The sequence below is a fragment of the Aulonocara sp. 'chitande type north' Nkhata Bay genome, linkage group LG3 (genome assembly GCF_057382095.1).
Source record: "Aulonocara sp. 'chitande type north' Nkhata Bay isolate Kocher_YH1m ecotype deep benthic linkage group LG3, A_spYH_male_GT1.1, whole genome shotgun sequence".
Classification (NCBI taxonomy): Eukaryota; Metazoa; Chordata; class Actinopteri; order Cichliformes; family Cichlidae; genus Aulonocara; species Aulonocara sp. 'chitande type north' Nkhata Bay.
In genome coordinates, this window is record NC_141346.1 from 69,589,594 (window position 1) to 69,602,592 (window position 12,999).

At 40.8% G+C, this 12,999-nt stretch overlaps 2 protein-coding genes across 2 annotated transcripts; both read left to right on the forward strand.

Moving 5' to 3' along the window:
- Positions 1–1,427: 1,427 nt before the first annotated feature.
- Positions 1,428–9,432, forward strand: LOC147336857 (uncharacterized). The gene is made up of 4 exons (XM_086285656.1): positions 1,428–1,994; positions 4,252–4,357; positions 7,166–7,930; positions 8,256–9,432. Exons 2-4 carry the CDS (start codon positions 4,340–4,342, stop codon positions 8,886–8,888), a joined length of 1,416 nt encoding a protein of 471 aa, XP_086141782.1. The 5' UTR covers positions 1,428–1,994; positions 4,252–4,339; the 3' UTR covers positions 8,889–9,432.
- A 642-nt stretch (positions 9,433–10,074) lies between these two features.
- LOC147336858 (E3 SUMO-protein ligase ZBED1-like) lies at positions 10,075–12,711 on the forward strand. The gene is made up of 3 exons (XM_086285646.1): positions 10,075–11,362; positions 11,539–11,791; positions 11,962–12,711. The coding sequence occupies exons 1-3, from the start codon at positions 10,245–10,247 to the stop codon at positions 12,376–12,378; spliced, it is 1,788 nt and encodes a 595-aa protein (XP_086141772.1). The 5' UTR covers positions 10,075–10,244; the 3' UTR covers positions 12,379–12,711.
- The last annotated feature ends 288 nt before the right edge of the window (positions 12,712–12,999 follow it).

A 12,999-nucleotide genomic window follows, 5' to 3' on the forward strand; every position in this document is an offset into this window, starting at 1 on the left:
TATATGTCTCAACGCTGTTTTTCAATAATATTAAAAACCTAAAAACTATTGTTGTGGAAGATAGAAGTCACTGTGACAGCCCTCTGACTGTGGAGGACGTTTGTAATCCTATTTCTGCACTTAAGGCCAACAAATCTCCCGGCACAGATGGTTTAACTGCAGAGTTTTATGAATCATTTTCTAATCTCCTGGCTCCGTTCTTACTGCAGCTTTTCATAGGAAGTGTAGAGAATAACATCCTCCCTCCTACTCTTACTCAGGGTCTCATAACACTTATTCCAAAGCCAAACAAAGACTTACTTCTTATTGATAATTGGAGACCCATCTGTCTGCTCAATGATGACTATGAGATTAAGGCTTTAGTACTTGCTAACAGAATGAAAGAGTTCTTGGACACAATTATCGATGAGACACAATCAGGCTTTATGAGAAACAGACACCTTTCTAAGAACATGAGACTGGTTTTAGATCTACTTGATTACTCTGATTTGGTATCTGACTATAGCTTCATTCTCTTCCTGGATTTTTAAAAGGCTTTTGATACAATTGAACATCAATTTATTTTCCACTCTTTGGAAAAATTTGGCATTTTTCTGTAAAGCTATCAAAACCTTGTACACGAATGGCAATAGCTCAATTAAAATGATTAAGACTCCACCCCGAGATTTGACCTGTTATACAAGGAATCAGCACAGCTGATAAGGAGCTCATCATCAGCCAGCTAGCTGATGACACCACACTCTTCTTGAAGAATGCAAATCAAATCCGTCCAGCCCTTAGTGTTATTAGTGATTTCTCTGAGGCATTTGATTTTTGTCGAAATCTAAAAAAATGTGAATTACTAGCAATTAAAGGCTGCACTGCAAATGCTCTCTGTAACATTTCTGTTAAACAAGAAGTCACATATCCAGGACTGTTAATATCCAAAGACCAAAAGTCAAGATGCTCGTCAAACTTGTCAAACAGTGTTGGGGAATTCTCAATGGTGCTTGGTGCCATACCCTCAGGGACTTTAATGTTATATAAAAACACTGACATCTCAATATCTGCCTCAGTCACTCTCCCTGATCCAGCTGAGTCAGCAGTGGGAAAAATCTGCTTTTCACAGGAACTTGGTAACAGCAATAAGAGAATACGTAGTTTATTCCAAGAAGATCTCATGTCTCTCCCATATATAGAATATCTTACTGGAACCGACATGTTCCAGATATCACCTGGAAGACAGTCTGGATGATCCCATAAATATCTAATTGTGAACAAGGTGAAGGAAATCTCATATAAAATTCTTCATAAATGTGACCCAGCCAGTCACTATATGGTAACATTTAAAAGAGACATAAATACTAATTGAACTTTCTGTGGGGATCATCCAGAAACTGTGGCACATCTCTTTTGGTTCCTCTACACAGAGATTCTGGAAGAATTTAGCAGTTTTGTTATTGTCCATATTTTAAGGGAGTTTTCTTTACGATGGGAAAATGTTTTATTCTTTTTCTTTAAGGTCCCCAGGAAGAATGATAAATGTTTTTTTATAAAAAAAATTGTTAATACTTTTAGCTATTTTATATCCATAAATGTAAGTTTATTAATAAAACACCATATTTCTGCCTTTTTATAAGGATATGAATTGTACATACAATCAATTTCAGACTCAACCAATAAAAAAGCCTCTCAGAACAATATTTATATGTTGAATTGTTTCGCCTACTCATATCATCATTTTTTTTACTCCTGGTTCTGTATGTTCATGTTCTGTTCTTTTGTAAACTTCATCTGTTTGTATGTTGTATACTCATTGTGTTTCAATAAAGTTCGATTTAAAAAAAGGTACGTTCTAAACGAAGCTTCAGACGTCACTGATCACGTGACTCTGGCCAAACGAATCAAGCCTCGACACGGTGCTTCTGAAGCAGCGCGTTGATCTTTCTGACACACGCACCGGAGCGTCAGCTTCAAGCGGACCATCACTACGTCTCACATCTAAAGGTGTCAAGGTAACTTTGAACTGAGTTCAGTCAATCTGGAGTTTTTCCAAGTTTTCTGTTGCTCTCTGTGAGAGAAGAGCGTTAAAGGCGGGGCTCTCCAGAGTCCAGCAAAACAGGAAACCACAGCTGGGTGTGTGTAAGTGTGCAAACCAATAGAATGCATCGTGGTGGGGGGGGGCATCACGGGCAAGAAAAAAAGAAAATAATCGGTCGTACCCATGCTTCCCCGACGTCATGCCAGCGCATATTGGGAAATTCGTAGGCACCGATCGGTTTTCTGTCAGCCATTTGCTGGGAGTAAGGGCGCCCTCCATTTGCGAGGTGCGCCTGCTGCTGGCGGCACAGGGAGGAGAGGGCGGGGAGTCTCTGGCTGGCTGGAGCGGCATCTAATAACAACTCGCAAAACAAAATAAAAACAACAAACAGATATTATGATACAGACTTATAATCTGTACCGATGTTTTTTCTAAATTCTATAAAGTGAGCGCGAGAGCCCTCGGTGCGCCTGCGCGCTGCTGAAGTCAAAGTAAACTTTATTGTCATCTCCGCTACAGACAGTCCAGCATATAGAGAGACGAGACGACGAGGCTGCAGTTACAGCGGTGCAAGTAAACAAACAATAAATATAAGAAGAGTAAGAAAATAAATCTACACTTTAGGACTCGGGGTAAAGGATCAATAACAATTTAAATTTATAATTTACAGTTTGATGATTTAAAGTCTCACACAACCCGTCAAAAGGGGCGGGGCCGGCTGCTTCCAAGTAGAGCGCATTTCATTTATAATGATGTAAATCCAAGCCCATCATGGATTCACGATCTGAATCCTGGGTTGTGTGAAATCCCAGAAATCAACCTTAGACAAAGTAAATCTGTGAACTAAGGTGTAGGTCTGTTAGGTTAATTGTGCTGATCCTCGGGTTGGGGGATTTGTGTTTGTACTGGAGCGCAAAATTCAAACCAATGGAAGATGGACAACAAAAGTTCAAAGCCATCAGGTGCTCAGGTTAGAAAAAAGAGAAAAGATGCAGGTAAGCAGACGTGTGATTGGATAATGGCAGGTCATCCTGAACCAATCAGACTAAACTCCAAACAATACATTATGTTACAGATTTTAATATTAATTAGTCATTGTTACTTGTTGATTTGTCCTTTTCTCATTGTGTGACGAATTATGACGACTGTTTGGTAGCTGTTATTGTCTCTCTCTCTCTCTTCATGTGTGTTTCTCTGGTGAAACAATAGTTTTGTGTTAATGTTAGGGCTGCACGATTTTGCATAAAATGAGAATCACCATTTTTTGGCTTAGAATTGAGATCATGATTCTCTCATAACAATAAATAAACATAAAACAACAAATGTCTCACGTTTTGTTGTTGCAGCAAAATGTTGTCCTGCTTGAAATTCCGTCTCCACCGTTGCTCGACGCTGCGTGTACAGAGCAGGTAGTGCAACAATAGAAAAATAGTTGCGGGACGGCACTGTGTAGCGTTTGTCTAGGGTGTTGATCGTTTTCCTAAATCCCTCGTTTTGCACAGTGTTGATGGAGCCATATCTTTGGTCAGGTGATAAGTGATAGCCTCCGTGATGTCTTTGTGCCTGCGGGAGTTCGACGTGTATAGGGAAGCGCTGTATAAGGTTCCCGTTATTGATGTTTGGGTGGTTGACCGGGACAGATTTTCTCCTGTCACTTTCTCGTCATCCCTGACGTGCTCTCCGTTGTTGTTTCCCTGCTAATTTTAGCATCACACGGCACAGCTTCTGTATCACGTGGTATAAGGCTCCGCCCTTGTCATTTGTTGAGCAGGAAGAGTGAGCGCTTGTTTTCATGCAGAGTACGTCCCGGATCAAAATGTGAAGTTTTACAAATCACCACTTCTTTAGTGAATATCATTTCAGTCTCAGACAACCTTGTTTCTCTTACAGAGGTTGAATGCACCTTCTGCGGATGGCGGTACCACACAGTGTGCGTGGACTTCCCCTGCACAGAAGGCAAATGCTGTGAATGCTAAATAAACAGAAACAAATGATCCCTGTTGTCTTTGCTTGATGATTGGTTTGAGTCTTGACAATCCACATTGCTGGCGTTGCATCTTTCAATGCCAGCAATGGCAGGTATCAGTGTTCAAACCTTTTGTGTTTGTTTCCAACAAGTTGCCCACCTCGGGAAACAAAAATGTGTTCTTTTACTTGTCAGATGAACATATGAGACACTTTGACTCTTCAGTGCAGTGTGGAGCCTAACAAAGATCTGTTTTGTGTCCCAGCTGATCAGCAGGAGGAGGAGAGTCTGACGGAGCAGCAGAGGAACATTTTCAGCTACTTGGACTCAGCTCAGCCACTACAGAGGAAACAATGAGCTCAACACAGAAGGTGACAGACAGAGCAGGACCATATGACCAAAGATATTTATCACCATATACATCTGAACATTTGCCATAACGATGTAGCTGACGATATAATTGACACCAGACAAAATACTTTACAGCTCCACAACTTTATTAAAAACCCATCAATGTATTTTCACTGAAACAAGCAGCTGTTGTTTATATGCATTAAAGTTATATAAAAATGTAACAGTGCAAATGCAAATTCCTCGCTGACAGTTTAACCAAAAGGCGTTTCCAGTGGAAACTGGCCGACACATCCTGAGCATAACCATGTATAATATCCACTAAACTTCAGAAGAGGTTATACAGTCGTGGCCAAAAGGTTTGAGAATTGCATAAATATTGGAACCTGGAGAAGTTGCTGCTTAAGATTTTATAATACAGATTTGTACTTTATTTCAGATTGAACCTTTAAAGGGGCATTTCTGGACTTTTAAAGACCAGTAATGTACTTTTAAGGGAACATTTTAAAAAAAAATGTTCCTATAGGTACAAAAATGTTCTTCTCTCGTACCTCCATTTCTGAGAGTGTATCATGTAACACTATAGATCAACTTAGCTCAGAATATATAAAGCATATAAACAGTTACAGCAATATGATGCAACAAACACAGCAGCTGCTGATCCAAAATACTCAAAGCTTCATAGAACTGAAACCAACATTTATTTTTAGCTCCATTCTGCTGCTGATACAGACTTTAGGTTTCTGAACATTAAACTTGTTGCTGCCTTTCATAGTGTGTAACTTGAAGGCCCTGAGTACTTTCTCCCACACTGAAAACACTGGGATGATCACATTATTTGAACATTACCTAATAAGACTGATTCAGCACAGACAGTTATGTTAAACTTTCCTAGCAGTCCTTCACAAACAGGGAACAGTCTGTCTATTCTCTCCATCTGTCAGCTGCTGCTGGCTCTTCCTCCTCCTCTTCCTCACACACTGCTGAGTTTGTCCTGGTGGATCATCAGGGCTGCAAAGCCTCACAGATGATGTGCAGCAGTGGCTCCCTCAGTCTGTCCTCACTCTGGACACTTGCAGTCGTCACACATGGAAATCAAATGTGTGATAAGCTGCAGGATTCAAACACAAGTGTAACTTATAAACACATGTTCATACTTTTATTCCACAATCAGAGAGAAAGAAACAGAGAGAGAGTGCAGGACAGACACAGGTGACAGTCTCAGGTGTACACACTGCTACACAACAGCACAGAGAAGCAGGATTTAGTGTTTGTGTTATTACGAGTGTAAACAAGAAGAGTTCCAGATGGTGCAGTGGACACATGTGTGACTGCTGTGATTAAAGCATCTTTCTTTCAGCTTAACGAGTGAACCGTCAGCTCGTTCAAACACACGTTAAAGTGCGTTTGGCTCGACACCACCGAACAGAGGCAGCAATATAACACAGCTAACATTAACAGTGCAGTGAATCCTGCTTGTGCCGTGATGTTCAGGACTGCAAACCGAGCAGCATCACTGACTTTCAGCTTGTTGTGTTTGTGGATATATGACTGACTTTAATTATCCACAAAATCATCACATTCTCTGTCAGATTAAGGTCGACTATTGAACGGCGTATATTTTAAAGGCTTTAAAACCAAGTTAACGCTGAAAGTACAAACATCACTAATGTCACATAACTCTGCCGACAAGGCATAGCTATGGCTATGAAATGCTCTTTGTGTATCATTTCTTCATTATGAAAGATGTCATTAATGCACTAGTAATGTCTCATCTGGAGTATTGTTCAATCATTTGGTCAGCAGCTAATAAGACAGATCTTAACAGACTTCAGTTAGTCCAGAATAAGGCGTCCAGATGTGTGAAGATGTTCATACTATACTAATATTGATAAAATGCATAATAACCTTTCTTGGCTTCCTGTACAGGCTAAAATATTCTATGGCTTACTTGTAGTTCTAAAGAAAGCAATTCTGTTAAACACACCACATTTATTCTGCTCAGCTGCAGTATCCAGATGAAATACATCATCATATTACACAGTTTTCAACAAGCTGCAATTTAGTAAATGCTCGAGTTAAAAGTAACGTTTTGTAAAACTGTTACATTTAGAGCAACTTTTAAGTGGAATAAGTTGCCTTAAAGAATTAGAGAATTATTCAAAACTTCAATGAACACTTAAAAGCCGATTTACAGAGCTTTTAGTTGTTGTAAATATTGTAAGACATGATTTGTTTTTGAAATTTGTGTAATGTGCCTCAATGTTATTGATATTATTATTATTGATTGCTTATATTTGAACAATTGTGAAACCTCACTGTGGATGTAAGAGTGAAATTATGTGGATATCTTGAATCCACTTTATTGTGTAATATTTTATGTGAGTATTTGACGGAAGACGAGCAACATCTGTTGTGGAAGCTAACAGGTTTAGAATAAACAAACATAGGATTTATTATCACTGAATAATTCTGTATAAATCTATACAAATTATAGAAATATGTAATAGGAACCAACAAAATAATCTAAATTATAAAATTGTGTGTGTGTGTGTGTGTGTGTGTGTGTGTGTGTGTGTGTGTGTGTGTGTACACAATCAGGAGGGATGGGCATGATTTTAGTGTTTGAACAGTCATGAATTATCTTTAACAGCAGGTTGGATGTAATGTGTTAGAACTACCAGCAGGTGGGGATAAGAGACCTTTAAGGTGTTTGGTGCCACGCTCCACCTTCAGGTTTAAAACTAGTGTTAATGGAGTCTGAAGGTTGAGTTTGTTCCACGACTGCATTTCACTCACTGCCTCTGTTTGTATCTCTGTCACTGCAGGACCAACATGGAGCCAGAAGTCAGCGCTCTCAGGAGGCCGACAAACCTCACAGAAGAAAGGGAGAGAAAAAACACACCTGTGACGAGTGTGGGAAGGGTTTTACTGTGAGGGCTTCACTAAAACAACACCAAATCATCCACACTGGAGTTAAAGCGTACAGCTGTGATCAGTGTGGCAGAGCTTTTACTCACAGTAGCAGCTTACAGAGGCATCTAGTTACCCACTCTGGAATTAAGGCATACAGCTGTGACGAGTGTGGGATGGAGTTTACTCTGAAGGCTTCACTAAAACAGCATCAGGTCATCCACACTGGAGAGAGACCGTTCAGCTGTGACTTGTGTGGAAAGTCTTTTTCCTTCAAGGTTTCCCTAAAAAAACACCAACTCGTCCACAGTGGAGTTAAAGCGTACAGCTGTGATCAGTGTGGCAGAGCTTTTACTCACAGTAGCCACTTACAGAGTCATCTAGTTACCCACTCTGGAATTAAGGCATACAGCTGTGACATCTGTGGAAAAACTTTCAGCCAGAGAGGGAGCCGAAATGAACACCTACGCATTCACACCAGACATGATGTGTACTGCTGTGAACAGTGTGGCAAAGAGTTTACAACAGACGCACACTTACAACGACACATGTTTACCCACACTGAGGAGAGACCTTATCAATGTGACCTGTGTGAGAAGACTTTTAAATCTCCACATGACCTGAGACGACACCAACAGATCCACACCAGAAAGAGACTCTACAAGTGCAGCTACTGTGAGGTATGTATTTATATTGTTATCTTGTCATTTTAGCCTGACTGTTTGGAACAACTCTGCTCATTAAACTGTGTTAGCATGTTAGCAATTCTACTGCATGGAAAAGCAGCTCTGAGTGATTATTCAGATTTTCCTTTCAGCTATGATTTTAGTATTACTGTAGTATTGTGGTGGTAGTATTGTAGTTATTGCAGCCCAGTAAACTGAGTGTGTTAACTGAAACAGTCAAATGTAGTTGGACGTCTGCAGAGATGCTCTTTATTTCAGGCGACGTTCAGGATACAAATGTTGAAGGACTGACTTACACTGTCTTTGTGTCTTTGTTTAGAAGCAGAGCAACACAGATGGATCCAGTTCTCAACCCTGTCATCACTGTGGTGGTGGGAAAGACTTTCATTGTGACCTCTGTGGAAAAACTTTCAGTCAGCAAAAGACCCTAAAAGTACATCAACGTAGACACACTGGAGACAAACTGAAATACTGCAAAGAATGTGGGAGAAGCTTCACCACACCAAGTGATTTAAAACGACATGAACTGATTCACAGTGGGGTTAAAAAGCACCTCTGTGATCAGTGTGGGTCATCCTTCACCACAGCAGGTCAGCTTAAAACACACAAACGAGTCCACACAGGAGAGAAACCACACAAGTGCAGACACTGTGAGAGAAGCTTCTCACATTCACATAATCGTAACATTCATGAACGTGCACACATGGAAGGAAACTACAGCTGTGACCAGTGTGACAAGAGCTTCAGGAATCTCAGTTCATACTCTGCACACAAACGATCCCACGTTACTAATAAACTGTTTCACTGTTACCAATGTGCCCAAACATTCACCTCATTGTCTGCTCTGTGCAAACATCAGCGTGATCACTCAGGGCTGAAATCACTCCCATCACTGGATCACAGTGAATCTGAAGACACAGAAAGATCCTCTGGTCAGACTCAAAAAGCTTGAGATCAGGCTCCACAGAGTTCAGATAGAATCATTTAAACTTGTGTTGAACTGAACTGGTTGCTGGGCTGAACTTCTACATAATACAGATCTACATGGGATCTTCTTTTCTGTTGTTTTACTGAGTCAGTTTTGTCCTTTTTTCTCTGTCCTGGTTTTGCTCGTCTGTAAATGATTGAAACTCAGTCAAATAGTTCATTGTTCTCCAGCAAAACGTTTTGGAAACTCATGTTTAACCTTTAAAACTCTGACATGTTTTAGCACACAAGGCTTCATCGGGGAGTTCACTCATGATTGGACCATGAGAACAAAGGTTTTTAGTTCTTTCAAAGAGAGTCTTGGAGATGTTTGATGTTTCTGTTTTTCTGAAACCACCTGAAAGAAAAACTATTTTTCTTGCTTTATGTAGTGTGGAAGTTTTTAATGTTTCTTCATCTGTGATGTTCTTGAATGTGTTCACGTGAAGATGGTACAAATAAACTGTCCTTTCAGCTTTAGCTCCTAATTTATTCATTATTTATGGATGTAGCACAGCAGCCGTCTCTTGATTAACACATGGAGGGCTCGGGATCTGATGGTGTCGTCTCCCTAATTTGCCCACTCCACTGCAGCAGGCCAGAGACCACACCCCTGCCACAATAAGTAAAAGTATATCCTTGCTGTACCCTTAATGCTAAATGTGCTAAATTAACCGCTGCCTTTGCCCCTTTGGGATTATTCTTATGTCACTGGGATGTTGACCTTTGACCTTCACATTAGAGAGATGGGCAGACATAATTAGTGTATGAATTTTAAAGTAACAGGTAATAAAGAGAGTGTAGCAAATGTAGTCAGGTTTATTACTCTGTATCACACATGAGTGCCCGAGGGAGGCGGGGCTGACTGGGGAGACACAGGAAACAGAGAGACAGGGCTGACTCGACATGAAACGATGAAACGTGGGACATGGGAACAGAAACTAAACACAGGCTGAAATGAACACTGAGGGAGGGAGAACTAAGATTACTGAGAGCCTGATAAATAAGAAGAACAAAAACCAAGAAAAACAAGAGTCAAAGAAAACCAAAAACACAAAGCATTGGGCCAGGACCCACTGCTGTGACATTTATATGTGATAAAAATAGGGGTGTCAAATTATCGCGTTAATTGCGATTAATTAATTACAATGCTATTTAGCGCGTTGTGTTTTTTAATCTCGTTAATCTAATTTTTAATCTCTTGACGTCATTGATTTTGTATGAGAGTTGCTATGTTATAAAATCCGTTTTTATGTGCTGGGCTCCTTGTGCTTGACTTGTTGGGGGTGGAGTCACGTCGTGAGGTCAAGGTGAGAAGTGGTGATTAGCTTACAGTGTGGATATGGAGGCGCATCTGAGAGTTGTTGGCCCAATGAACGGGAAATTTGTATTTCATAAACGCCCCGACGGCACCATTGACAAAGGTAAAGTGGTCTGCCTAGAGTGTAAGAAGGAGTTTGCTTACCACCGAAGCAGCTCAAGTTTGGCCTATCACCTCAACGCAAAGCACCCAGCCGCGAGTGCAGCAACAGCTAGCAGTGAAGACGTTAGCAATATAGCAAGCCAGAGCAAAGCTTTTCGCCAAACAAAACTAGAGAATACCCCTCGTATGAGCAAGTCTGCGAACGACAGGCTGACTAATGTTATTGCCAAGTGGATAGCGATGAACTGTAGGCCGATAAATATAGTAGAGGACGAAGGATTGACAGAGGTGTTGCAAATTGCGTCCAATGACCCGTCATACAAGCCGCCGTGCAGGACTACAGTAACGACCAAAATCAGCAAAATGTACGACGGCGAAAAGAAAAACAAACTTGAGATTTTGGCGGAGGATTCTCCCAACTGTGTTGCTATAACCGGAGATCACTGGACCTCAGCTGGCAACCACAGCTATTTTGGGGTGACTGGACACTTTATTGATAGTGAGTGGAACCTCAACTCATTTGCACTGACCGTCATGAGAACAGAAACCAGGCACTTTGCTGATAAATGCGCCGAACAGTTCCTCAAGGTAGCAAATGACTGGGGTATTGAAAACAAGATATCCACCATTGGCACAGACAGCGCAGCAAACATGCTGGCTGCTATGAGAGCACTTCCATATGAGCACATCGCCTGCAATGCTCACATTCTCCAGAGGACCATCACGGTATGTCTCGATAGCAGTGGTTTTGTCGGTGTACTGGCAAAGTGCCGCAAGATTGTTGGTCATTTTAAACAAAGCCCTGCGAGTACCACAGAACTTAACCAACAACAAGTAGCACTCGGAAAGAAGAGCGATCAACTTATACAGGATGTACCCACCAGGTGGAACTCGACTCTCGCAATGGTCTCACGCCTCCTATGTAACCGAGAGGCTGTCCAGGCTACGTTGGACCAACAGAACCACAGGTTGGTCTTGCCAACCGAAGCTGAGTGGGCAAAACTGCAGAGGCTGGAGCTCCTGCTTGAACCATGCAAGTAAGTTCAAATAAACACCTTCCCATTTTAATTATATAAACTACTGTTACATGTGTAAAATCAAAATTAATGAACATAACAAGGAACTTTTAAGGACAATTAAATTGGAAATCAGTTACACTTTGATTTAAATGAATCCAGCTAGGTTTATTTAGCAAACCTCTCCACCTCTGCAGGTATGTGACAGAGCTGCTGGGTGGTGAGGCCTACGTCTCTTGCTCTGTAGTGCTGCCTGCTTTTCGCCATCTGTACCGTGTCATGGACATTACTGATGATGATCCTGCCTACGTGGTGAAGTTCAAGAATGCCTTCCAGAAGGATCTGGCAGCACGACGAGCTAATGGCAACGAGATATGGTTCGGGGTGGCCACAGCATTGGATCCACGGTTTAAGGATTTGAAATGTCTTCCAAGAGAAAAGAGGGAACAGGTAGGACAATAAGGTTAAGCTGGACTAATGAGTCCAATTCATTATCAAATCAAACTTTTATTTATTATATGGAACACAAAGTTCTTTACAAGATTAAATAAAATAAAATAAAAAGCACTTAGTTTTAATCACAATCATTCATTCATTCATTCATTCATTCATTCATTCAGGTGTGGACCATTCTGGAGAATATGCTCCAGGCAGCAGAGCCCAGAAGAGCAGATAGTCTCCAGCCCTCCACAGAGGATGATGGACCAGCTCAGAAGAAGAGGAGGAGCGAACTCCTTCTGGGGTCTGACTCTGACTCAGAAGATGGAATTGAGTCTGGAGAGCTGCAGCGCTACAGAGCAGAACCCAGCATCAGTATTGATGACTGTCCCCTGCAGTGGTGGTATGCTCACTCAGGAGTCTATGAAAAGCTGTCAGTCCTAGCACAAAAGTACCTGGCCTCCCCAGCTACCTCTGTACCCTGTGAGAGACTCTTTAGCCTTGCAGGCCACATAGTGCAAAAGAAAAGGGCAGCCTTGCTTCCAGAAAATGTTACCAGGCTGGTGTGTCTTAGCGACTGGCTGAGGAAGAAGAAATGAGACACATGTGGTCAGCATAGCTGCTGTGTCATTTGTAGCCTACTAGAATAGATTGCTTGATGTTCAGCACTTTTTTTTTGTGATGGAAGAATACTTTGATGTGCTAACTTGCAGCACTGCAATGTCAGTTTTATTTTTCATTATCTGAAGCAGAGGAATTTCAGTGCTGTATTGCTCAGAAAAGAGCAACTCTGATGTGCTAACTTGCAGCACTTAATTTATTTGATTTTATTTGTATTTATTTTTCCACTTATTTTACAAAAGAATACAACAGTATGTAAATGGTTGCATCTGTTTAACGTTTGTTAAACAATAAATGACTTTATAAAGTCACTTTCTTTGTTATATCAGTCTTTTGGTCTGCCACAATAAGTTGAGGGCTTTCCTCAGCTATTTTTAGGTGAGATTAAAAAAGAGATTAATTAGATCAATTAATTAAAAATCATAATTAATTAATCTCTATTTTTTTTTAATCTCTTGACAGCACTAGATAAAAACATTAAAAACTGCTCAGATGTTGAAATCTTTCTACGTATACTTTAGGTTCAGCTCTCCAGCCTGGCATTTGGTTAAGCATGATTCAAACATTTGATTTTGTTTAACTGGTTTTAATTATAGTTA

Excerpts from the sequence above, each read along its gene's own strand:
- LOC147336857 (XM_086285656.1), top strand. Across the intron at positions 7,931-8,255 it reads ACAAGTGCAGCTACTGTGAG|AAGCAGAGCAACACAGATGG; the intron begins GTATGTATTTAT and ends GTCTTTGTTTAG.
- LOC147336858 (XM_086285646.1), top strand. The coding sequence starts at position 10,245 with ATGGAGGCGCATCTGAGAGTTGTTGGCCCAATGAACGGGAAATTTGTA. Across the intron at positions 11,363-11,538 it reads CTCCTGCTTGAACCATGCAA|GTATGTGACAGAGCTGCTGG; the intron begins GTAAGTTCAAAT and ends CCACCTCTGCAG. Across the intron at positions 11,792-11,961 it reads CAAGAGAAAAGAGGGAACAG|GTGTGGACCATTCTGGAGAA; the intron begins GTAGGACAATAA and ends TCATTCATTCAG.